Below are 22,369 nucleotides of genomic sequence, written 5' to 3'. Positions count from 1 at the left end.
ACCCTATAGAGATAGTTTTGGAATTTTCTATGTGCATACTCTTATGCTAATGGTACTCGCTGGAGCGATGTGGTTTTAGAACTTTTGTATGTACATTGGACCCTTTTATATTTTATATATACATATTTTAATCTTAGGAGCTCTGTACTATGGTTGTAGCTCCTATTTTTTTTGTAAATACAGCTATCGCTTCGTATACACGAAAAATTACTATGTATACAACAGGTCTGTTGGCGTGTCCGGATAAACGTGGTAATCCGATGCGTGACATTACTTTTTTAATAATTAACTAATTAATCATTTTAGCTTATTAAATTAATTAAATATTTAAATACTGTTTTATTTATTTATTTATAATTAATTGTTTAATTAAATAATTAATAGTTGATATGCTTATCCAGTCATTAAATAATATTTATACTATTTAAATAATTAATATTTTAATTTATCTGATTAATGTATTAACTTAAAATATAAAGAATTAGATAATTAATTAATATTAACATATTGACTTTTGTTTAAAATAGTTATTCATCAGCACCTCAGATAGTATTGTTAATTAATTAATTTATTAACTTGTAAAATATTATTTTACTAATATTTGTATAAATCCTTTTCGTTTTCACTCATAATTACTTTTATTCCTACTATTCCAATGCAATCACCGAAACATAATTTATTTTTAATTCTCTATAAATATCTCAATTCTCAAAAGCTATTATCCATTCTAGAAATAAACCAGAATAGCTTGTTCTCGAATCAAACGGCATCGAAAGGAATTATTACAGGTAACACCTGTCCTCTATTTTCCTTTTTTTAAACATAATTTTTCGATGTAAAAAAGGAAAGGATTAAACTGAGAAAACAGAAAATGCAGAGTAGATTCATTGACCAGTCCACAGGTTTTCCATTTTCTTTTTTTTTCTGTTTAAACAACCCCTCTTTTATAACTTGAAAACCCCGCGCGCGCGCACACACACACACACACAAGAGAGAGTTAAGCTGCACCGAGCAGCTCCTGGAGATTTGATAAATGAAATGTTCCACAAGAGACGCAAAACAAACAAAATTAGCCTTCATGGTTCTTCAGAGTTCACAAACATAATGCACAAAATTTTCCACGGGCATAGGCGCATTGACTATATACACAAAACATCTCACACTACAACCAAGACGGGAATCATACCGGTTCGGAGTTTGTTTCTTTGGGCAAGACCAGCGCCACGAGGGACTCAGCCGGGAGAGGATTAATGGCCAGCATGGTGCAGATATCCGCCGAGTGAGGGAGAATGAACAGCAATCTCGGCCACACATTCTTCGCTGCAGGAATCTTTATCACACCGGCGCATTCCCTTTGTTTCAAGTATGATATGAAATCCCGCAACTGCTTTGGAAAGAAATAAAAATTAGATTATTGAATTGTGGATTTGGCAATCGTTCTGAGGCCTAAAGATCAGGATCCGGAACTTTGATTAAACTGAAATTGTTACACCAACCCAACTGTAGGTGAATTTTTTTTTAAAAAAAAAGAAGCATAAACTCTTATTTCCTCGATTTAAAACTCTTGCGCTAGAAAGACTGTCTGATTGTGGGAATTCCATATAGTTATGGTCCCTGCAATTTTTTTTTATATTTGACAAAAATCATTAAAGTTGCCAAACTCCACTAGAGTACGAAAATATATATATGTAATTCGGGTTAGGGCGGAAAAATCACCTACAGTTCAGGAACTCAGTTTCTAAATCACCTAAAGATGGACGTGTGCATACATTTTAATCATTTAATCATGAAACACTTCACTCATATAAAAGTTGAAACACCAAAGGCGGCCACCTCACTTATTTTGAGGAGCAAAAACGTAATGTATTTATATTGATTCTAAATAGGTATGGGAAAAAAAAAAACTTACCCCTTTGTGGTCACCAGAAGACGACGGTAGCAACCGACAAACCTCTCTCTGCATCAATTTTTGCATTAATGAGACAGTAGACATAATACGAGGAAGATAGATAATTGCTTGATTTTTGGCTAATGACAGAACAGGATTTGTTGTTTCACAAATGTAAACTTTTACACAGCAGTTTTCACAAAACAAAAAGCAGAAAAACTAAAAGGTCATCTTTTCACTTCTCATTAAGTCATAAACTAAGGTAAAGAGTACGCAGAATAAGTTAAAAAGTAATTGAAATAATTGTGTAAAATGTAATGCAATACGTCTTAAGAAGACTTACTCTATTGGGAGGAGTGTTACCAAAAGTGGTCTTCACATGCCGAAAGTCTGTGCGCTTTGTCACATCCAATCTAGCTGGCCAGCTGTATATTCACAAAAGTTAATAATTAAGCAAAAAAGAAAAAAAAAATTCAAAAACCAAATTTCAAAGTGCTTACACTATTGGTTCAGAGACTCCATTTGAATATCTGCATGCATCTGAATCCTCTCGAATTGCATAAATTGTACAGTAATGAACCCCACTTTTTGAGAGAGAGCCTTCCCACCGATATTGCGAGTTGAAGGATTCAATACAATTTTGCTGTGGGGAAGAGTTTGGAGGAGGAGGTACAAATGGGGGCCGGGAAACAGGCGCTGGGGGCGGAGAAGGTAGAGGCTGTGGCAAATCCAGTGGTGGTCGAGGTGGAGGAGCCATACCTGACAAAGGAGGTACAGGCACCACCAACTGTGAAAGGGGGGTTATTGAAGAGGGTATAAAAGGGAGAGGAGCACTTGGATTTAGACGGAAATTTTCATTGGGTGTTGTTATGCTGATAGAGATATGATTAATGGGAGGATGGATGGGACGGAAAAAGGATGTAGGCACAGGTGGGGGTATTATGGGGCCGCCATGTGGAGGACCAGGAGGGCCCATGAGGGTCCTCTGTACAGATAATTTTGCATCAAGCTCCTGCTTACTGCCACCGGAAGCGGATGGACCTTCAGACAGATGAAAACAAGTTTAGATGAGCATGCAAAACTATGAAGAGATATGAAAATGTATACCCTGCATAATAAATCTCTTTACATTCATATCCTTGCATAATCTGAATTTTTATCAGTTTATCAAAAACACTTAATTTCTGACTAATATATCTCAAGTTCTGACCTATATAACCTCGTACTGATGAAAATGGGACTCCGAAAATATCTTGGTTATGGAACAATTTCATCCTGTGAATTTGGTAACTCCCAACTTAGGTAAGGGTATTTACGTAAGAAACTATACTTTCAAGGGGGTGAAGTGAAGATTCAGATATTTATATGAATATATTACAGTGATGTTTATGTGAAAATCCCTATTATGAATGTGAGAAAATTACCATGAAATGAAGGATCCATAGGATTGTTTCTGCTATAACCATCAAACTTTCTTGAACCAGCATCTAGCACTTCTGAACTGCTTGCAACAGTCCAATTAGATTGAAAAGGTAGCTCACTCAGTCCATGAATACCAGGTTTTTCCATATTTAACCTTGGGGATACAAGTTCACCAATGCTGTTATAAGATCTACTTGTGGATGAACTGGTGTAAAAGTTCGCTGGTTTACTCTCATAACCAGGGGAATATATGTCCCCATGAGATGACGAATATTCTGAAGAGTTAAGTTTCCTTGGTGTCTTTTGCTGTTCTTCACGATGTAGAAAAACTCTGTCCCTATAAAATCAAAGCATGAAAAGGATGTCAAGCTGCGAAGGATGAACAATATGCATCTGCAATAAGGGATACTAGAAATTTCTGATTGAAAAACAAACAGAATGGTTATAAACCATGAACAAAAATAGCTTTCATCCCGTCACGATGATGAGAACTCAAAATCTGTAACTTACTTTCCAATGCAGATGATAAATACAATAGACAGATCAAGTATTAGAACATGATTGAATGATAATAATTGCCCTTGTTTTCCATACGATGCTTTAAATCTACATAAAGTAGCTGTTTCACATTACACTATTAATTAGCACAGTTCCAAGAAAGGTAGGAGAATTTGTTCCCTCAGATATAGTTGATTTTTCCTTTCTACCACAACTGCTATTAGGTATGTATTAATAATGCAGTAGGTATAATTTCATGGAGCAAACAGAATATCGTTATGCAAATTAATTATTCTACTGAGTTATATTGGTGAGTGAGCATGTCCAACGAAAATGGCTACAGCATGAAAGTTGATTTGTACCTGAGCTCAGCTTGGTTGCCACTTTCAGAAGAGCTACAATGTAAAACTGAAGTTCTTCCGCTGTTTCCTGCCCTTGGATCTACATGAGATCCTGCCGCTCTACACCGATGCCTAATATGAGCCATTGCAATAGCCCCTTCTTCTGCCGTCCCAAACTCTATCAGCAAGGCATTTTCACTCTTAAGATCAGTAACAGAGTGAGGTTTCCTCAGTCCCACTACCATTAATTCATGCAACATCTCATCTTTCTCTCTGTGGCTCATCACATTCCCAATGTAAACATGAGAGCTTTCACCAACAGCTAAACCGCTTACCCATCCCCTGCTTCCTAACCCAGAATCTAAAAATTTGACTTTCAGGCACCCACCCCACAGAGAGGACCCATGCATATATTTCCGTGCCTTCACAGCATCCATTACGTTTTTGTACTCAACTAATGCAAAATTTTTAGCAGGACAACGTAAAACTTGCTCCAAAGGACCAAAACTCTCAAAGTGCGACCTAATCACTGTTTCTGATGTATTGTTACCAAGCGAACCTACCCAAAGCAGCTTAGTAGCTGAAATCACATCCCTAGACTGAGTATCCCCATCAAAATAAAATATTTGATCAGAGGAATATTTTTCCTGATCAAGGCTCTGAACATCAATCCGGAGTTTATTGCTCATCGATTCTTTTGGTGTGCAAGTCTTAATAGGAGATAAATCTTTAGAGTTCCCTCTCTCCAAGTTCTCGGTGGGTACCAGCCCTTTCCTTTCATTAATTGAGCCTCTGTCCAGCGAATTAAATCTCTTCTTATTTTCCTTCTTAGAATCATTAGAAGATGCATCGTACACCCCCAATGCATGATCCATCTTAGACTCATGTATACTTGATTTATTAACCAACGAAGGATTATTAGGACTGTTGATGGTTTTTGCTGTATCAAAGTTGTCTTTGTTGCTTTCTTCACGATGTGTTTCCCTAGTAGCATCTGATAAAGATCCTAAAGCTTTTTCTAGGTGCGATGATATCTCTGGAACGACCTCAGACCTACGTGACTCACATAATTTCTGGTACCTTGAAAACACCCAACCTCTCAATGATGGATCCCTGCTGATTGCCTGCAAAGAAAAAACTGCATGAGACTCGGACGATAGTATTACTCAACAATGATGAAGAGAGGAAAAATAGATGGCTATTAAAATAAATAACATTCTCACTAATATGAAGTACCAAACAAGGAGAAATCATACAAATGAAAACTAAAATTTATACATAATTTCTTTATTACCTCAATAAAAATAACGTCTAAAAAAATATTATGTTTCAAGAAGGTGCATTGAATACATCCTGAGCTGAAAATTAGGCCTCCTTCGATATTGTTGTCATTTTTCGTTTTTCGTAAACAAAAATTTATGTGGTTGGATGTGCCGGCAGGTTGACTAGCTTGCAACACAATCCAGATGGATGTCAAAAGGCATCTTCTTCAAAAAGCAAAGAAGCAAAAGCACATCACTAAGTTTTTATTTTTGGCTGCCAAACAAAAATGTAGATGACTAGATGTATATTCTGCAAGCACTCCATCCACACCCACACCCTACTACAACAATACTGAACCAGGCCTAAATGTGTCACACAATGCATTGATGTAAGAAAAAAAGAGACTCAACTCTTCCCCCTCTTCCTCAGCTTTTCCCTCTGTCCACTTCTATCACATTAACAAAACTGGCAAAAAATGACTGATGCCAAGCATTTGGCAGCAAGCACTCCTACTACAAATTGTACAAAAGTTAGAGAGAACATCAATAGCGATAGAGTTGCTGTCATTCATATGGATAGTCAAAGCTTGTCATATTCAACAGCCGTGGTCCTTCAAAACTTGAACATCACTTAATTCAAGGCCTAAATAACATCTAGTTTTCTCTGATTAGTTTGAAGAAGAGTTAACTCTTGGACATAAAATAAAAAAGTGAGAGTTCCATCATAAGATAAGATGCACTTTGTAAGGACAGTGAAGCACAAAATGAGAAGGAAATGTATACATTTCATAAATATTCTAAATAAAAAGCTCGATCACACTTTGTAAATAGTGTATTAAAAGCCGTAAAAAGAAACAAGCATAAAACTTATGGTTATAAGTTAAATATGACAACTGAATAATTCTTCATACAACCGCAAAGTACCCAAACTCTATATAAATCTTTGAAAATTGCTTAAACTGATTGCTTAACATATGATAACCACTAGCATAGATGTCGGAAGCATAGTTCAATTTCCATCAAAACTGAGTGGAAAATATTTGTGAACAATGAGCACTTCAGTATGACTAATTCTACACTTTTATATTCCACGTCAATGTAATATATAGATTACTTATATCATGGAATCAATAACTCTGAAGTATCCGAACTGTAAATCCTAATATAATACCCAAAATATCATTATAACATTTTTTTCTTTTGAAAAAAAAAAATATATATATATATANGCACGGATCCAGAAGCATAGTAGCCTCACTCTATATATATATATATATATATATATATATATATATATATATATATATATATGAAACGATGTCAAGATGTGCACAACGATTACCATTGTCATATAACAGTTGTATGACTGTAGCATAGATTTTTGTGGAGAGCAGCTGTCACTGGCTACCAGCTTGACATCACTCGTTCCCTTGCTATCTGCATTGTTGACAGAAGAATCTGTACATAGCGAATCCCGATCAATTGTCTTATCCAAATCATGATTTACGTCACCAATGTTCAGATAGCTAGTCACCTGACTTAGAAAGTATACTCCTCCATTATACAGAAGAAGATCAGTTCCTCCGGATAAAAGAATCTCAAAGCAGGCCGCCAGCAAATTCTTCGGAAAAGAAATAAATATACTGAGCAAACAGAGTGCTCTCAGCTCAAATAACTTATACAAAGCAGGTTCATCAGCATCTACATATTCCTGCTTCAGTTCATTTAAGAATTCCATTGGTTCTTGCAAATTTTGAATTTTCCGGGTCCCTATCTGAAATATATCCTTTCCCTCGAAAGTTGAAACGAAAAAGGTAAGAACACTTAGAAAAACTTGAGCACAGATCCCCTGAATGATGGATGATGTTGGTGCTTCATAAGAAGCAGTGCAACATATATCAAAAAGGCCAAAAATACAGGCTTTAGCAGTCTGATAAGCCACACCATCGGTATCCTCTTCTTTCATTATAATGGCCAAGTTCCAATTGTACATGTTGATGGAAACTTTAGCAGCTGCCTCGAGAGCAGTCGGACAAAATGAGGCATATCGAGGAATAAGTTCAGCTACAATTCGCTGTACACTTGTGCAGCCTACAAAGGAAGGAAAAAAAGGAGAAAGTTTAGATAGCCTGACCGCCAATTAAAGAAAGATATATAAAGAAAAGAATACCGTCTAATGAAATGCATGACACTATAAGAGAGAAATAATGGTGACCAGTAGCTTTTTTTTTTTTTTAAAGAAAACCACATTTGGTTATTTTACATCACTTCCATTATGTTATCTTTACAGGATTAACAACTCTCCATAAGCTTCATAATTCGATTGGTGCACTGCCAAGAGCTATTTAACATATTTAACACGCTATTACAAGTCAATCCACCAGAGCATTCAAAACCATATTCATCTTGAGTACTTATACCTTTTGTATTTTTCATAGGACAACACACAACCCTCAACTTCTATGGAATTGTAGGGTTTTTATATATATATATATAGAGTGGGCTGGTATTCTTATGGAAGCACGGAGCCCTCCGTGCTTTCAAGTTGTTTTCGATGTTCGGACTTTCGAATCGACGATCGGCTCCGTTAGAGTTGATCTAGAGTATTTGAAGTACCTAGAAAATAAATTTTGTGATTTTTCGATATCATTTGCCTAGTGATCGAAGGGGCTCAAAATCAATAATTTTAACGGCCATGGTGAGCCGGTTGCAAGTTTAACGGTGTAGAAATATCCAAATCACATGAAATTTTGATAGAAAATTCTTTATACTATATAAAACAAGATCAATAACTTTGATCTAAAATTTTATTGTCATATCATCATATTTTGTAAGATTTTTATTTTCAGCCGTTGATTTTGAGCCACTTCGATATAGGCAAATGATATTCGAGGAAAATCGCAACTTTATTTTCTAGATCACTTCATACTCTAGATCAACGTCTTAACGAGCATCGTCGATTCGTAGTGGCGACATCGAAAACAAAGTGGAAGCACGGAGCCTCCATGCTTCCATAAGATCCTCCGCGATATATATTATAGTATATATATATAGTATATATATTTATAGAGCACGGGCCTGCTGTGCTCTCAGGCGAGCAGAGGCCTCCTTGCTCTGAGCCGTTTTTTGTAGATGGTAGTTTCCGAATCGACGATCGGCTCCAGTTAAACTTTGCATCTGAGCATATTTGAAGTTTCTAATAAATAATTTCATGCCGATTTTTCAATATCTATTTACTAGCAGATCGAAAGGATTCAAATGAATAATTTTAACGGCTGAATAAAAATCTATAAGTGGTGATATGGCACTAAAATTTTCAATCAGAATACTGATCTTGTTGTAGATAGTATAAGAATTTTGTATCAAATTTCATCTGATTTGAATACTTCTACACGTTAAACTTGGAAACGGCAGTATCAACCATTAAAATTTATTGATTTTGAATCCTTTCATCACTAGGTAAAATGATATCAAAAATCGCAAAAATTTTCTAGAAACTTCAAATGGCTAGATCAAGTCTTAACGGGTCCGATCGTCGATTCGAAAATTTCATCATAAAAAATCGGCTCAGGAGCACGGAGGCCTCCAGTGCTCCTGAAGGCACAGAGCACGCTTGCTTACTAATATATATCTACTAATAATATATATAATATATATAGAGAGAGAGAGAGCGGAGTAGAGAGAGAAGATTTATGAGAGAAGAGAGTGTGAGAGGAGACTGGGCTGGACAATAAGAGTACAGGGGATTGGGAGAGACCACACATATACGAGTCTTCGATGAAACATACCTGAGGAGAGGTTGAGAGGAGAGAGACTCCTGCTATGGTGATTTTAGAAGTACCAAGCACTTGGTGATTGTAAGTTTCCCACCGTCAGATCTATCCCTTTGACCAATTGATGCAAACCGAGAGGTTGCCAAAATTGAATTTTCAAGTTTGCTTTTGTTTAAAGATATTTCTTGAAATAAACTAGGTTCAATTTATCGATTCCGGCAAACATTACTATAATTAAAGCAAGGAAGCAAAAATTTCAGCACGACGAAAAATTAAAATTGAATTGAAACAATACTAAGATGATGATAAACCTTCGATATATGAGATAATAACAACCAACTGAAAATACATATAATAATTCCAAAAGGTGAATTCGGCTTTATCGGACTTAAAGCTTTAGGTTTGGTTGTTTGGCAAATATGGTTGGTAATGGTAAAAGGCTAGATTGAAAGGGGATAATAGGATATCAGGAGAAGAGAGATACAAAAAGTGCACCGTTCACACGATTGCGGGGGATCCACGATCGACGAGGAGGGCGGTACACCACGGGTAAAACTTCGGCAACGGGGAAGAAGAAAATGAGGTAGTAACTTGGAAGAAAATGAGGGGTAGAAGTAGAAGCCGATCTTGTCACGAGGAAGAAGCGACAACGATCAAGTCGAGGAAGAAGACGATCTCAGCGCGAGGAAGAAGCGTCGATGATCTCACCAGGAAGTAGAACACCAAGGATAAAGAGTGAGAGTAGAATTTTCTATTCATCCAAAATTTTTCTCTTAAGGCTTCAAGAACCATGTATATAGTGTTGAGAGCCCCCCGATAATAAATTATTGTCTTTTCGTTTTCAACACAACACGGTCATCCAAGTGTCATGCATAGAAAACGAAGCAATTTTTGAAAATTTCAAAGGTCTCTTTTTTGGGGAATTCCAAAAGTCTTTTTGGGATTATTTCTTTATTTATTGGAGAAAAGGGTTTGGGTTAAGCCAAATCAACTAAAACTAAATGATTTAAGTCCGAATCAAACACGAACCTACAAAATAAAAGATTGCATTCAAAAATAAAACGAGATTTATTTGCTGCATCAGTTCCCCTCGAGTTGGGGAAATCTCGACTCCGTCGAGATGGCATCTTGATAACTCTGGTATAAGTCCTCTCGAAGTTGGCACAACTCCACCTCAGAAATCCAACTACTATCGGATAATGGTCGTCCACGCCAACGCTCCAAGTATCGGCGATGAGTACCACGTCGCGTCACAGACTCGCGCACATTCAGAATATCCTCCACGCCATCTGATGGAGTTTCAATGTCGGAGCGAGATGTCAAGCCATCAATATCGACAGTAGAGGGGGCCTCTCTATGGTACTCGTATAGCTCACTGACATTGAAGATCGGGGACGTCGATACTTCCGGAGGTAGATCAATTAGATAAGCATTTTCCCCTAATTTTTCAGAATTTTGAATGGCCCGTACTTATTCCTCTTCAACTTGCTATAGCCTCTAGCTGAGAACCTTTCTTTTCTAAAATAGATTAAGACATTATCTCCTTCATTAAAAGTCATACCTCGTCAATGTTTATCTGCTGACTCCTTGTACTTGACAGTGAAATCCCGCAACCTCTGATGAACTTGTTGTTGCACCTTTTGAATATGTTCTAGGTAATAGTGGGCATCTGCACTAACTCTACTAGGGTAAGGTATTGGTGCTCGGTCAAGAAAGTGGGCTATAGGACGGCCATATAAAGCTTCAAAAAGAGATTTTCCAATGGTTCGGTTATGGAACTATTATAAGCAAATTCAGCTTGAGGTAAAATTAAATCCCATTGTGTTGGTTTTTCTCCAGCTAAACATCTTAAGAGATTACTCAAAGATCGATTTACTATTTCCGTCTGCCCGTCAGTTTGTCGATGGTATGGGCTGCTGAAATTCAGTTTGCTTCCTGCCTTTGACATTAAAGTTCTCCAAAAATGACTAACAAATTTTGTATCTCGATCAGAGGTAATTGATTTAGGAATGCCATGTAAACGTACAATTTCATTGAAAAATAATTTTGCAATATGTGATGCATCAGAAGTTTTCTTGCAAGGAATAAAATGAGCCATTTTCGTAAAACGATCAACAACCACAAAAACTGAATCAACTTGGCGTGCAATCTTGGGTAGGCCTAGGACAAAGTCCATGCTAATATCCTCCCAGGGCACAGTGGGAATGGGCAGGGGAGTATACAAGCTAGTATTTTGAGTTTGTCCTTTAAATGATTGACAAGTCTTACACCGCTGAACAAACCTTTCAACGTCCTTACTCATGTTAGGCCAATAATACCTCTCTTGAACTAATCCCAAAGTTTTGTCTCTCCCGAAATGTCCCCCTAGCCCGCTACTATGCAAGTTCTGAATCAAGGACTCTCTTAACGATCCCTGGGGAATGCACAACTTGGACTTTCTAAAAAGATACCCGCCGTCCAAACAATAATCAGAAGGTGAATCATTGTCAGGAGATAGGCACTTTTTTAGGATAGGACCGAAATTAGGGTCATTTTGATATTGGTCCTTAACTATCTCAAATCCTACTATCTGTAAGGAAGAAGTGATAAGCAAATGGTTTCGACGACTGAGTGCATCAGCGACTCGATTAGCAATGCCTTGTTTATGCCGCAAGTGAAAAGTGTATTCTTGCAGGAATGCAGACCACTTGGCATGCCTTTTGTTCAAGTTTTTTTGAGAATTTAAATATCGCAATGCTTCATGATCCGAATTAAGAATAAACTCTCGATGAATCAAGTAGGGTCGCCAATGTTTCAAAGCCTGCACGATCGCGTAAAATTCAAGATCATAAGTGGAGTAACGTGCTCGTGCATCGTTCAATTTTTCACTAAAGAAGGCTATAGGACGTTTCTCTTGAGACAGTACGCCTCCAATTCCGATATGTGAGGCATCACAATCAATCTCAAACACCTTTTCGAAGTCGGGCAAGGCAAGTACTGGAGCCTTTGTAAGTTTGTCCTTAACCAATTGAAAACTTTTTTCAGCTTCAGATGTCCAAGTAAATTTACCCCCTTTTAGGCAATCAGTTATTGGCGCAATTAATGAACTGAAATTTCGAATGAAACGCCGATAAAACGACGCAAGTCCGTGGAAACTTCGGATTTCAGTTATAGTCTTTGGGGTTGGCCAATTCTGAATTGCTTCTATCTTAACAGGATCTACCTTAATTCCCTCGGTGGACACCACATAGCCTAAGAAGGTAAGGCTATCGGTCAGAAATGTACACTTCTTAAGATTCAGATGTAAGCTGTTATCTCTTAAAGTTTGAAGCACTTGTCTTAAATGATCCATATGAGTTTCAGGACTCGTGCTATAAATCAGAATGTCGTCGAAGTAAACTACGACAAATTTTCCAATGAATGGTCGCAAGACTTGGTTCATAGAGCGCATGAAAGTACTAGGGGCATTGGATAGCCCAAACGGCATAACCAACCACTCGTATAATCCTTCTTTAGTTTTAAACGCCGTTTTCCATTCATCTCCAGGTCGAATACGGATTTGATGATATCCGCTCTTAAGGTCAATCTTAGAGAATATCTTCGCACCTCCTAACATGTCAAGCATATCATCAATCCTAGGAATGGGAAACCTATACTTGATGGTAATTTTGTTAACTGCACGACTGTCAACACACATTCGCCATGTTCCATCCTTTTTTGGTGTAAGGAGGGCAGGCACCGCGACAGGGCTCATACTTTCTCTAATGTAACCTTTTTGCAGAAGTTCAAAAACCTGCCTATATAACTCTTCATGCTCAGCGGGACTCATCCTGTAATGGGCTAGGTGTGGAAGACTAGCACCGGGTACAAAATCAATGCAGTGTTGGATGTCTCTCATAGGTGGAAGGCCATCGGGGAGTTCCTCAGGCATGATATCAGAAAATTCATTAAGCAATGGTTGAACAACTTGAGGAACTTCAGTGTTCTTCGATATTTCTTTTGCCAAAAGAATATATACCACTGGAGACTTTGCTAGATCTTTAGAGAATTGGCTTTTGTTCAAAACCATCATTTTCTGCTCATTATTGGAGGGTTGCTTTTGGGACTCAATTGGCTTAGACTTTGGTTTGGGAAAGTAATTTAGGGGAACCAATCTAACTTTCTTGTTGTCCTTTGTGACAATGTAAGTGTTCTCCCTACCATCATGTATAGTGCTACGATCAAATTGCCAAGGTCTACCTAACAATAGGTGACTCACATCCATGGGAACAACATCACACCAAACTTTATCAGCATAAGTTTTCCCAATAGAAAATTCAACAAGACATCTTTCAGTTACAGGAAATTCATCCCCATCCTTAAACCAAGCTATTTTGTAAGTTTGAGCAAGTTTTTCAGTTTTCAGTTTAAGCTTATCAACCATTTCTCTAGAGACAAAGTTTTCAGTACTTCCACTATCAATGACCAGAGAGCAAAACTTGCCTCCCGCGCTACAAATGGTTCTGAAAAGGCTACGACGCTTCCAATCATCTTGGGTGGACTTAGAGGCTGATAGGACTCGATGGATCATGAGATTTGTTTCAGTAGCATCAGGAGATTCTTCGGAAATCTCATCAACATCTTCTTGTTCTAAAGTTTCTTCCCCATTTTCATTCTCTTCATGACTTTCTATTAGATTGGCTCTAGAATCAAATTTTCTCAGAGGGCAATCAGAGGATTTATGTCCAGGTTTGTTACATTTATAACAAATGATGCCAGATTCAACGGGTTTTGCACCTAAAATTTCTTTGCCCTTAAGGTCTTGAACAAGTCTTGAAGAGGTTTGACTATCGTTCTTTGGGATAGGCTTAGTTCCTATGGTGTTCTTTACGCTTGCACTTCCCTGACGAAAGGTTTGTCTTTTAAATTTATTCTCAGCCTTAAGTGCATGACTGTAAGCCATGTCGACCATATAGAAAGTTAAAAGGGCTAACTCATCTTGGATTTGAGTTCCAAGACCGGCTGGATAGCAAGCTATTAGCTGTTCTTCGTCCTCTTTAAGTTCATTACGAGCTTGAAGGGTGTAAAATTCTTCAGTATATTCTTGTACCGATTTAGACCCTTGTTTAAGATTGTGTAATTTTTGAAAAATAGTTTGACGATAATTAATCAGTAAGAATTTTCCTTTTAAGTTTTTCTTTCATTCTTTCCCACGAGGTAATCTTTTCTTTACCTTTTCTAACCCTATCGTTTTGAACTTGTTTTCACCACACTAAGGCATGTCCTTTCAATTTAAGGAAGACAAATTTAACTTGTTTGTCATCAGGTAATTCTTTCCATTCAAAAAATTGTTCTATTTTGTCTAGCCAATCCACAAAATCTTCAAGTTGTAATTTACCCTCGAACTCACTCACGTCCACTTTAATCCCCTGATCCCATCGAGTATATTTCCTTGAGTTTGAAAAAAAGGATTTCTTCTAGCAGGTAAAGTACGATTGTCAAAATCAGGGTCACTTTCCGAATCTTCTCCAACTGCATTTTGTTGTTGCATAGTTAATCTTTCCAATAGTTGTTGAATGTTATTCATTTGATTTTGCATGCTTTTCATGAAATGTTGTTGTTTCTCATATGCTTCTCTCCAATCACGAGGATTTTCACGATTGTCTGCCATTACCAAATGCTTACAAGTTGATCAAAAAGTGATGCTCTTTTTTTTTTTTTGAAATATCTAGCCCAAAGTTGAATACTAAGAAAAAGTTGTTTAGATCAAAACAAACGCTCCCACGAAAAAAAACTTGCTCTGATACCAATTGATGCAAACCGACAGGTTGCCAAAATTGAATTTTCAAGTTTGCTTTTGTTTAAAGATATTTCTTGAAATAAACTAGGTTCAATTTATCGATTCCGGCAAACTTTACTATAATTAAAGCAAGGAAGCAAAAATTTCAGCAAGACGAAAAATTAAAATCGAATTGAAGCAATACTAAGATTGTAACGCCCCCAATAGTCCCACATCGGATGGGATACTGATTCCGATCAATTTATATGAGACCTACACGCTAGTAATAATAACTGGGCTTAAGCATTTTGGGCTGGTGGTTTGGCCCAACGAGTTATTGTTGCTAGCGGGTTGGGTCGTTAAAATTGGTATCAGAGCCGAATACCAGCCGGAAGTGTGAGAACTAAGTGCTATGCGGGACAAAGTGCTACACCAACGGGTTTGGTGGGAGCCACCTCTTGAACTCGTAGGAGCCACCTCTAGAATTTCACATCGCCTGGTAATAGTCCTGGTCTGTCTGTCTGTGATCTGGTTTGGACCCGACGAGGACGTCAGGGTCTAAACAGGGGGAGTTTGTAACGCCCCCAATAGTCCCACATGGGATGGGATACTGATTCCGATCAGTTTATATGAGACCTACACGCTAGTAATAATAACTGGGCTTAAGCATTTTGGGCTGGTGGTTTGGCCCAACGAGTTAGTGTTGCTAGCGGGTTGAGTCGTTACAAAGATGATGATAAACCTTCGATATATGAGATAATAACAACCAACTGAAAATACATATAATAGTTCCAAAAGGTGAATTCGGCTTTATCGGACTTAAAGCTTTAGATTTGGTTGTTTGGCAAATATGGTTGGTAATAGTGGAAGGCTAGATTGAAAGGGGATAATAATATATCAGGAGAAGAGAGATACAAAAAACGCACCGTTCACACGATTGCGGGGGATCCACAATCGACGAGGAGGGCGGTACACCACGGGTAGAACTTCGGCAACGAGGAAGAAAAAGATGAGGTAGTAACTTGGAAAAAAAGGTGAGGTAGAAGTAGAAGCCAATCTTGTCACGAGAAAGAAGCGACAACGATCAAGTTGAGGAAGAAGACGATCTCGGCGCGAGGAAGAAGCGTCGATGATCTCACCAGGAAGTAGAACACCAAGGATAAAGAGTGAGAGTAGAATTTTCCATTCATCCAAAATTTCTCTTAAGACTTCAAGAACCATGTATTTATAGTGTTGAGAGCCCTCCAATAATAAATTATTGTCTTTTCATTTTCAACACAACACGGTCACCCAAGAGTCATGCATAAAAAACGAAGCAATTTTTGGAAATTTCAAAGCTCTTTTTTTTGGGGAATTCCAGAGGTCTTTTTGGGATTGTTTCTTTGTTTATTGGAGAAAAGGGTTTGGGTTAAGCCAAATCAACTAAAACTAAATGATTTAAATCCGAATCAAACACAAACCTACAAAATAAAAAAAAATTGCATTCAAAAATAAAACGAGATTTATTTACTGCATCACCAATTCCAACCCTTAGCATGCTATGGTGCTTTTAAAAGCACCAAGCACTTGGTGCTTGTTAGTTTTTCGCCTTTAGATCTACCTCTTTGACCATTTCTAACCCTTAGATCATGCTACTCCACCAACCACCTACTCAACCCAAGAGGACCACTATCATCCTAACCATACAACCCTTAATCCAAGGACCGAAGACCTACAAGCACCAATGGCTTGGTGCTTTTAAAAGCATAGGAGCTCAATTATATATCTACCCCTTTGACCATTTCCAACCCTTAGATCATGCTACTCCACCAACCACCTGCTCAACCCTAGAGGACCACTATCATTCTAACCGTGCATCCCCTAATCCAAGGGCCGAAGACCTACAAGCACAAATGGCTTGGTGCTTTTTAAAAGCATAAGAGCTCAATTATATATATGCATATGTGTAATAAGTGCAAAACCATCTACAAAAGGTATATATAATTGAGCTACTATGCTTTTAAAAGACCATAGCCATTGCGTGCTTGTAGCGTCTTCGGCCTTGGGATTAGGCCGCGATACGGTTACTAGGATGATAATAGGTCCCCTAGGATTGAGACGGTGTTGGTGAGTAGATGAATCTAGGTTGGAAATGGCAAAGAAGGTAGACGTCTAACGCGCGAAAAACTTCAACACATCAAGGCTGTGTGCTTTTAAAAGTACCATGAGCGGAATTATATATATATAGTTATATATATTATTATATATATATAGAGTGCGGCTAGGATCTGTATGAAAGCACGGAAGGGCTCCGGTGTTCCACTTTTGTTTTCGATGTTCGACTTTTCGAATCAGACGGATCAGCTGCGTTAGACGTTGATCTAGGAGTATTTGAAGTATCTAGAAAAGTAAATTTACGCGACTTTTGTCGATATCATTTGGCTAGTGATCGAAGCGATGGCTCAAAATTCAACGAGGCTGAAATACAAATCTTACAAAAATTGATGATATGACCATTAAAATTTATAGATTCAAAGTTATTGATCTTGTTTATATTGGTATATAAGAATTTTCTGGATCAAAATTTATGTTGATTTGGATAATTTCTACACTGATTAAACTGCAAACGGCTCATTTACGGCCGATAAAATGTATGATTTGAGAGCCCTTCGATCACTAGGCAATGATATCGAAAACACAAAATTTACTTTTCTAAGTACTTCAATACTCTAGATAACTCTAACGCGAGCCGATCGTCGATTCGAAAAGTCCGAATATCGAAAACAACTTGGAACACGGAGGGCTCCGTGCTTCCATAAGCATACCAGCCCACTAGATTATATATAACGTATATATATATATATATGTATATATATATACTATTATAATAGTATATATATATATATCAATCAATTATATATATATATATATATATATATATATATATATAGTCTAGCTACTATCCTTTTAAGAGGATAGAAGCCTTTGTCCTATCAAGCCATTTTGAATGATCGAACACTTCAAATTGATAATCGGAACCGTTAAAATTGATCTACACTATAAGAAATATTTAGAAACCGAATTTTGTAATTTTTAAAAATCGTTATCAAGTCCATCGAAGAGTCGAAAAATGAACAGTCATAAATGAATAACCTTCCTAAAATAGTTGTTAGACTTTCTCAATTCATGATCAGAGTTATCAAACATTATCTAAATAGTATAAAGAATTTTCTATCAAAAATTCAAGCTGTTTGGATTTTGTGATCATTTGAATACTGCATAAATCAAGCAAACGGTTCATATATGCCGTCAAAAATTGTCGATTTTACGATACTTTGATCACCATGTAAATTATTTTTAAAATTTATGAAATTTAGTTTCTAAATATTTCAAATACTCTAAATCAACTTCAACGGTTCCGATCATCGATTCGGGATCTCTCGATTCGGGATCTCTATCATCAAGAATGACTTGATAGGACAATGGATTCTATCCTCTTAAGAGGATAATAGCTGGACTCTCTCTCTCTCTCTCTCTCTCTCTCTCTCTCTCTCTCTCTCTATATATATATATATATATATATATATATATATATGAATAAATATGTATCATACTCTAGACTATTAACGAATTTGTATCTCGATTCTTCTTACTCTAGACTATTAACGAATTTGTATCTCGATTCTTCTTCCTCTGAGCTACAAACCACGGTGTCGGGGGTTCGAATCCCTCCTCGCCCACAGCCTTCCCGTCGTTCGCCCACCACATTATTTCAAATTCCAAAAATTCGATTTTCCATAATGAATTCCATTCGACCCAGAAATGAGACATTGGAAGAATCTTTTTGGTCTTCCAATATCAATAGATTGATTGTTTCGCTCCTGTATCTTCCAAAAGGGAAAAAGATTTCTGAGAGTTGAAGAAGCCATACAAGGGTTTTGTCGGGCCTACTCATACACTATCTAAACTAAGAAATTCAATTAGGCGATGCCTGGAATTCGGGTTTTTCCAATTTTACTAGTATCATAATTTCTGATACATCTTAGTAGCTAGAGGAAAAGAAAGCAAAAGCAATTCCCATAGTAGCGGCGAGCTAAATGGGAGCAACCTAAACCATGAAAATGGGGTTGTGGACTTATGGGAGAGCAATACAAACGTCGTGCTGCTAGGGAAAATGAAACTTCCATGGAAGAGAAGCAAATGAAACGCCTTCATAAAAATTCTCGTACATTCTAGTTATTGATATGCGAAGAAATGAAGAAATAGAATTCCACATGACGTAACTAAAATTTCGCCTCTCCCTTCAATCCTTTAGGATAGTAAGGAAAGAGAAAGAAAAAGTGTATTGAACCTCATAAAAAATCCGGTAGATCCAAGATCAAATTTTGGAAAAATGTGTATCCAGTCTAGGGCAGGCTCCACGAAATCATAGCATAGGGATCAATTTCTGGTCAAGTAGCTTCATAATAATTCTGTAAAGCTTCCGCACACTTTCCTTCGGATTGAGCTAACATCCGTTACGGTCGTTCATTCTATTCAGAAAATCTCCGTTCCAGAACCGTACATGAGATTTTCATCTCATACAGCTCCTCCTGGAATATAGATGTCCGACCCTTATGGACTAACTGCAAAAGTACAATCTGTAAATCTAGCGTGGGGCGCAGAAGGTTTTCATAAATGGAAAGTGTTCAATTGGAACATGAAAACGTGACTGAATTGGTCTTTAGTTACTTTTCGGGACGGAGTGGAGGAAAGGGAAGAGATTCTCGAACGAAAAGGATCCAATTACTTCGAAAGAATTGAACGAGGAGCTGTGTGAGGTGAAAATCTCATGTACGGTTCTGTAGAGTGACAGTAAGGGTGACTTATCTGTCAACTTTTCCACTATCACCCCCAAAAAACCAAACTCTGCCTTACGTAAAGTTGCCAGAGTACGATTAACCTCTGGATTTGAAATCAGAGCTTATATACCTGGCATTGGCCCACACTAGCACTTCCACGTAATAACTCTACTAAAGGCGATCCTATTACAGGAATAGCTTCGGGTACGCCTTTCACGATTTTTACTGCTCAATAACCAATTTGGTCCCGAGGTAAGGAATAACCAGTTACACCAAAAGATGCAGTCAATAGAGCCAAAACCACACCTGTAACCCAAGTTAATTCGCGAGGTTGTTTAAATCCACCTGTGATATATATACATACATATATATACACACATATATATACATACATATATATGTATATATATAAGATCTCTTCCTTTAATTAGTTTATATGAATATTTCTTTTCCATACCAAAGAATCCAATCACTTTCACCTATTTGATCTTCAAGTGCTACATCTCCGAACCCCACTAGATATTTAAACGCATCATCAGAAAAATCTCCTCGTTGCACTCATAGTACTAAACTCACTTTACCATAAAATTCTAAACCACAACTTTGTCTCGAGTCTCTTGACAAGCAAAGAGAATCGTAAGTCATGAATCTATCCATGAATAGTGATAATATATGCAGATCACCTAGCACAGTTTTTCTTTTGTTGATCAATCCATAGTTGTTCTATTTTCTGGTACCAAATGCACAATAGAGCAGCAGTTATAAAATTCGCATATGAGGAATTATCTCTCTGATCTTTACTATACATTAGAGATCATCACGCACAAAAAAGCAGTTAATTAACAAAAACATGGTGCATGTGAGATGCACCTACGTCTAAATACAAAACGTCTAGGTAGATATTTACAAGAAAATCTTTAAACCAATAGTAACTACATTTTTAAAAGCACAGGTTTGATGGTCGACTCTCTAAATATTTAATCAGTAACTAAATTCTAACAGAAGAGATGGATACCATATTAGAAGATATGGATACCATACAAAAGAAGAGATTCATACAAGAGCAATGATACTTATGCCCAAAAAAAGAAAAATCTACTGAACTTTTATGAGAACTAACCAGATGATTAAAATCACAGATCTGATAGTCAACATGTGATCAGGATCATCCTATACTACATCAATTACGCAAAATAAAACAAACACAAACTTTTCTGGAACTAAATTTTGTTAAGTACCTAAACTTGTGCAGTAGAGATGATTGTCATACAGAAAGCAACTAATAATATAAGAAAAGAAGCATATGAAAAAAAAAAAAAAAAAAAGAAAAAGAATCTAAGTAAATACTTCCAAGAACTTCAAATGAAATGCTAGTAACTAAATTATTAACAGAACAGATTTTGTGACAGAAGCTTGATTAGTATTGTGCACTGAAGCTTCAAGTAGGGTAAAAATACAAGAAATCGAAAGCTCAGGAAGCTAAATTTTGATCAGAAACTAAAATTATTAGCACCCGACACTTTGTACAGCATTTGTACAGAATCGGCTAGGGTAAGGATTGAAGGAATCGAAACCTCTAGAAGCGGTGATGAGGGAGAGGTAGGCTTGTTCGAGATCGGGCATGAGAGTGCGGTCCTTCTTGGCGACGCATAGCTGGATGCGGCGATACAGCTCGAAAAGGCTCCGGATCTCCTCCTTGTTCCTTCTCTTCCGAAGGATCTCCTCCTGCGACGGCGGCGGCGGCGGCGGCGGCGGCGGATCCGCAGTGGCGTCGAAGATCCTCCGCTTCTTCGGCGGCGGCTCCGCCGCAGACGCCATTGAAGGAGATGGAGAAGGAGAAAGAGGATGGACAGGGTGGAGGAGGAAGAGGGAAAAGAAGGGGGTCGGGGACGATGGGGTTAGGGTTCCGTGGTTTCGCCGTGTCGGTTTCACACGTACTATCCTATTTTAAGGTAAAATTTGTGGATCGTTCCTATTCTAGGCCGATATTTACGAATTGGTCCTATATTTTTTATTTGGTCCCTAAATTTGTAAATTTTTTTTTGAGAGATAGGTAGTATGTTACCCCGTTTCATTTACTTTATTTAGAAACAAACTTAGCTAGAAATGTGAATCAACTAAGATTCAAACTTGGAATCTCAGGTACCAACAACCAATATCTTTGGTACTTGTGCTAGGGAAGGTCGATCCTAAATTTTTAAAATATTAAAATTTAGTTTCTGGTTATAATTGAAAAAAAAAAAAAAGCTTTCTAATAACATGATACATTTGTGGAAAGAAAATTTAATTAGTTTAGTTTATTTAAAGCACTATTAAGTGTTAGATTTTTTTTATGATAAAAGATAATAAGAAATATACCAAAAAAGAGAATTTCAATTGTAAATATTAACTCTGTTTTTTTTTTGTTGAAAATACGAGCAATTAGTTGAAATATTTGGAAATAATGCATTTTGACGACAATCCATAAAATTACTGTATATAAATTTAAGAAATAATTTTATAACAAATTCCAAATGAAAATGATTAATACTACTATTTTATGCAAAAGGATAGTTGTGATATTTACCAATATCTTAGTATATATCTCAACCAATTGCTGCGATACCCAAATATCTCAACCAATTGCTG

The 22,369-nt window shown here is 37.1% G+C and overlaps 2 protein-coding genes across 2 annotated transcripts; both read right to left on the bottom strand.

Moving 5' to 3' along the window:
• Window positions 880-21,648, bottom strand: LOC109728432. The gene is made up of 8 exons (XM_020258830.1): window positions 21,316-21,648; window positions 6,754-7,502; window positions 4,171-5,273; window positions 3,313-3,647; window positions 2,389-2,929; window positions 2,232-2,313; window positions 1,910-1,957; window positions 880-1,384 (listed from the first exon to the last, which is right to left on the bottom strand). The coding sequence occupies exons 1-8, from the start codon at window positions 21,557-21,559 to the stop codon at window positions 1,181-1,183; spliced, it is 3,306 nt and encodes a 1,101-aa protein (XP_020114419.1). The 5' UTR covers window positions 21,560-21,648; the 3' UTR covers window positions 880-1,180.
• LOC109728433 (transposon Ty3-G Gag-Pol polyprotein) lies at window positions 10,440-15,103 on the bottom strand. Its single transcript, XM_020258831.1, has one exon. The coding sequence runs from the start codon at window positions 14,112-14,114 to the stop codon at window positions 10,905-10,907; it is 3,210 nt and encodes a 1,069-aa protein (XP_020114420.1). The 5' UTR covers window positions 14,115-15,103; the 3' UTR covers window positions 10,440-10,904.

Source organism: Ananas comosus, linkage group 23 (assembly GCF_001540865.1).
Source record: "Ananas comosus cultivar F153 linkage group 23, ASM154086v1, whole genome shotgun sequence".
NCBI classification, from domain to species: domain Eukaryota; kingdom Viridiplantae; phylum Streptophyta; class Magnoliopsida; order Poales; family Bromeliaceae; genus Ananas; species Ananas comosus.
This window is presented reverse-complemented; position numbering and strand designations above follow the sequence as displayed.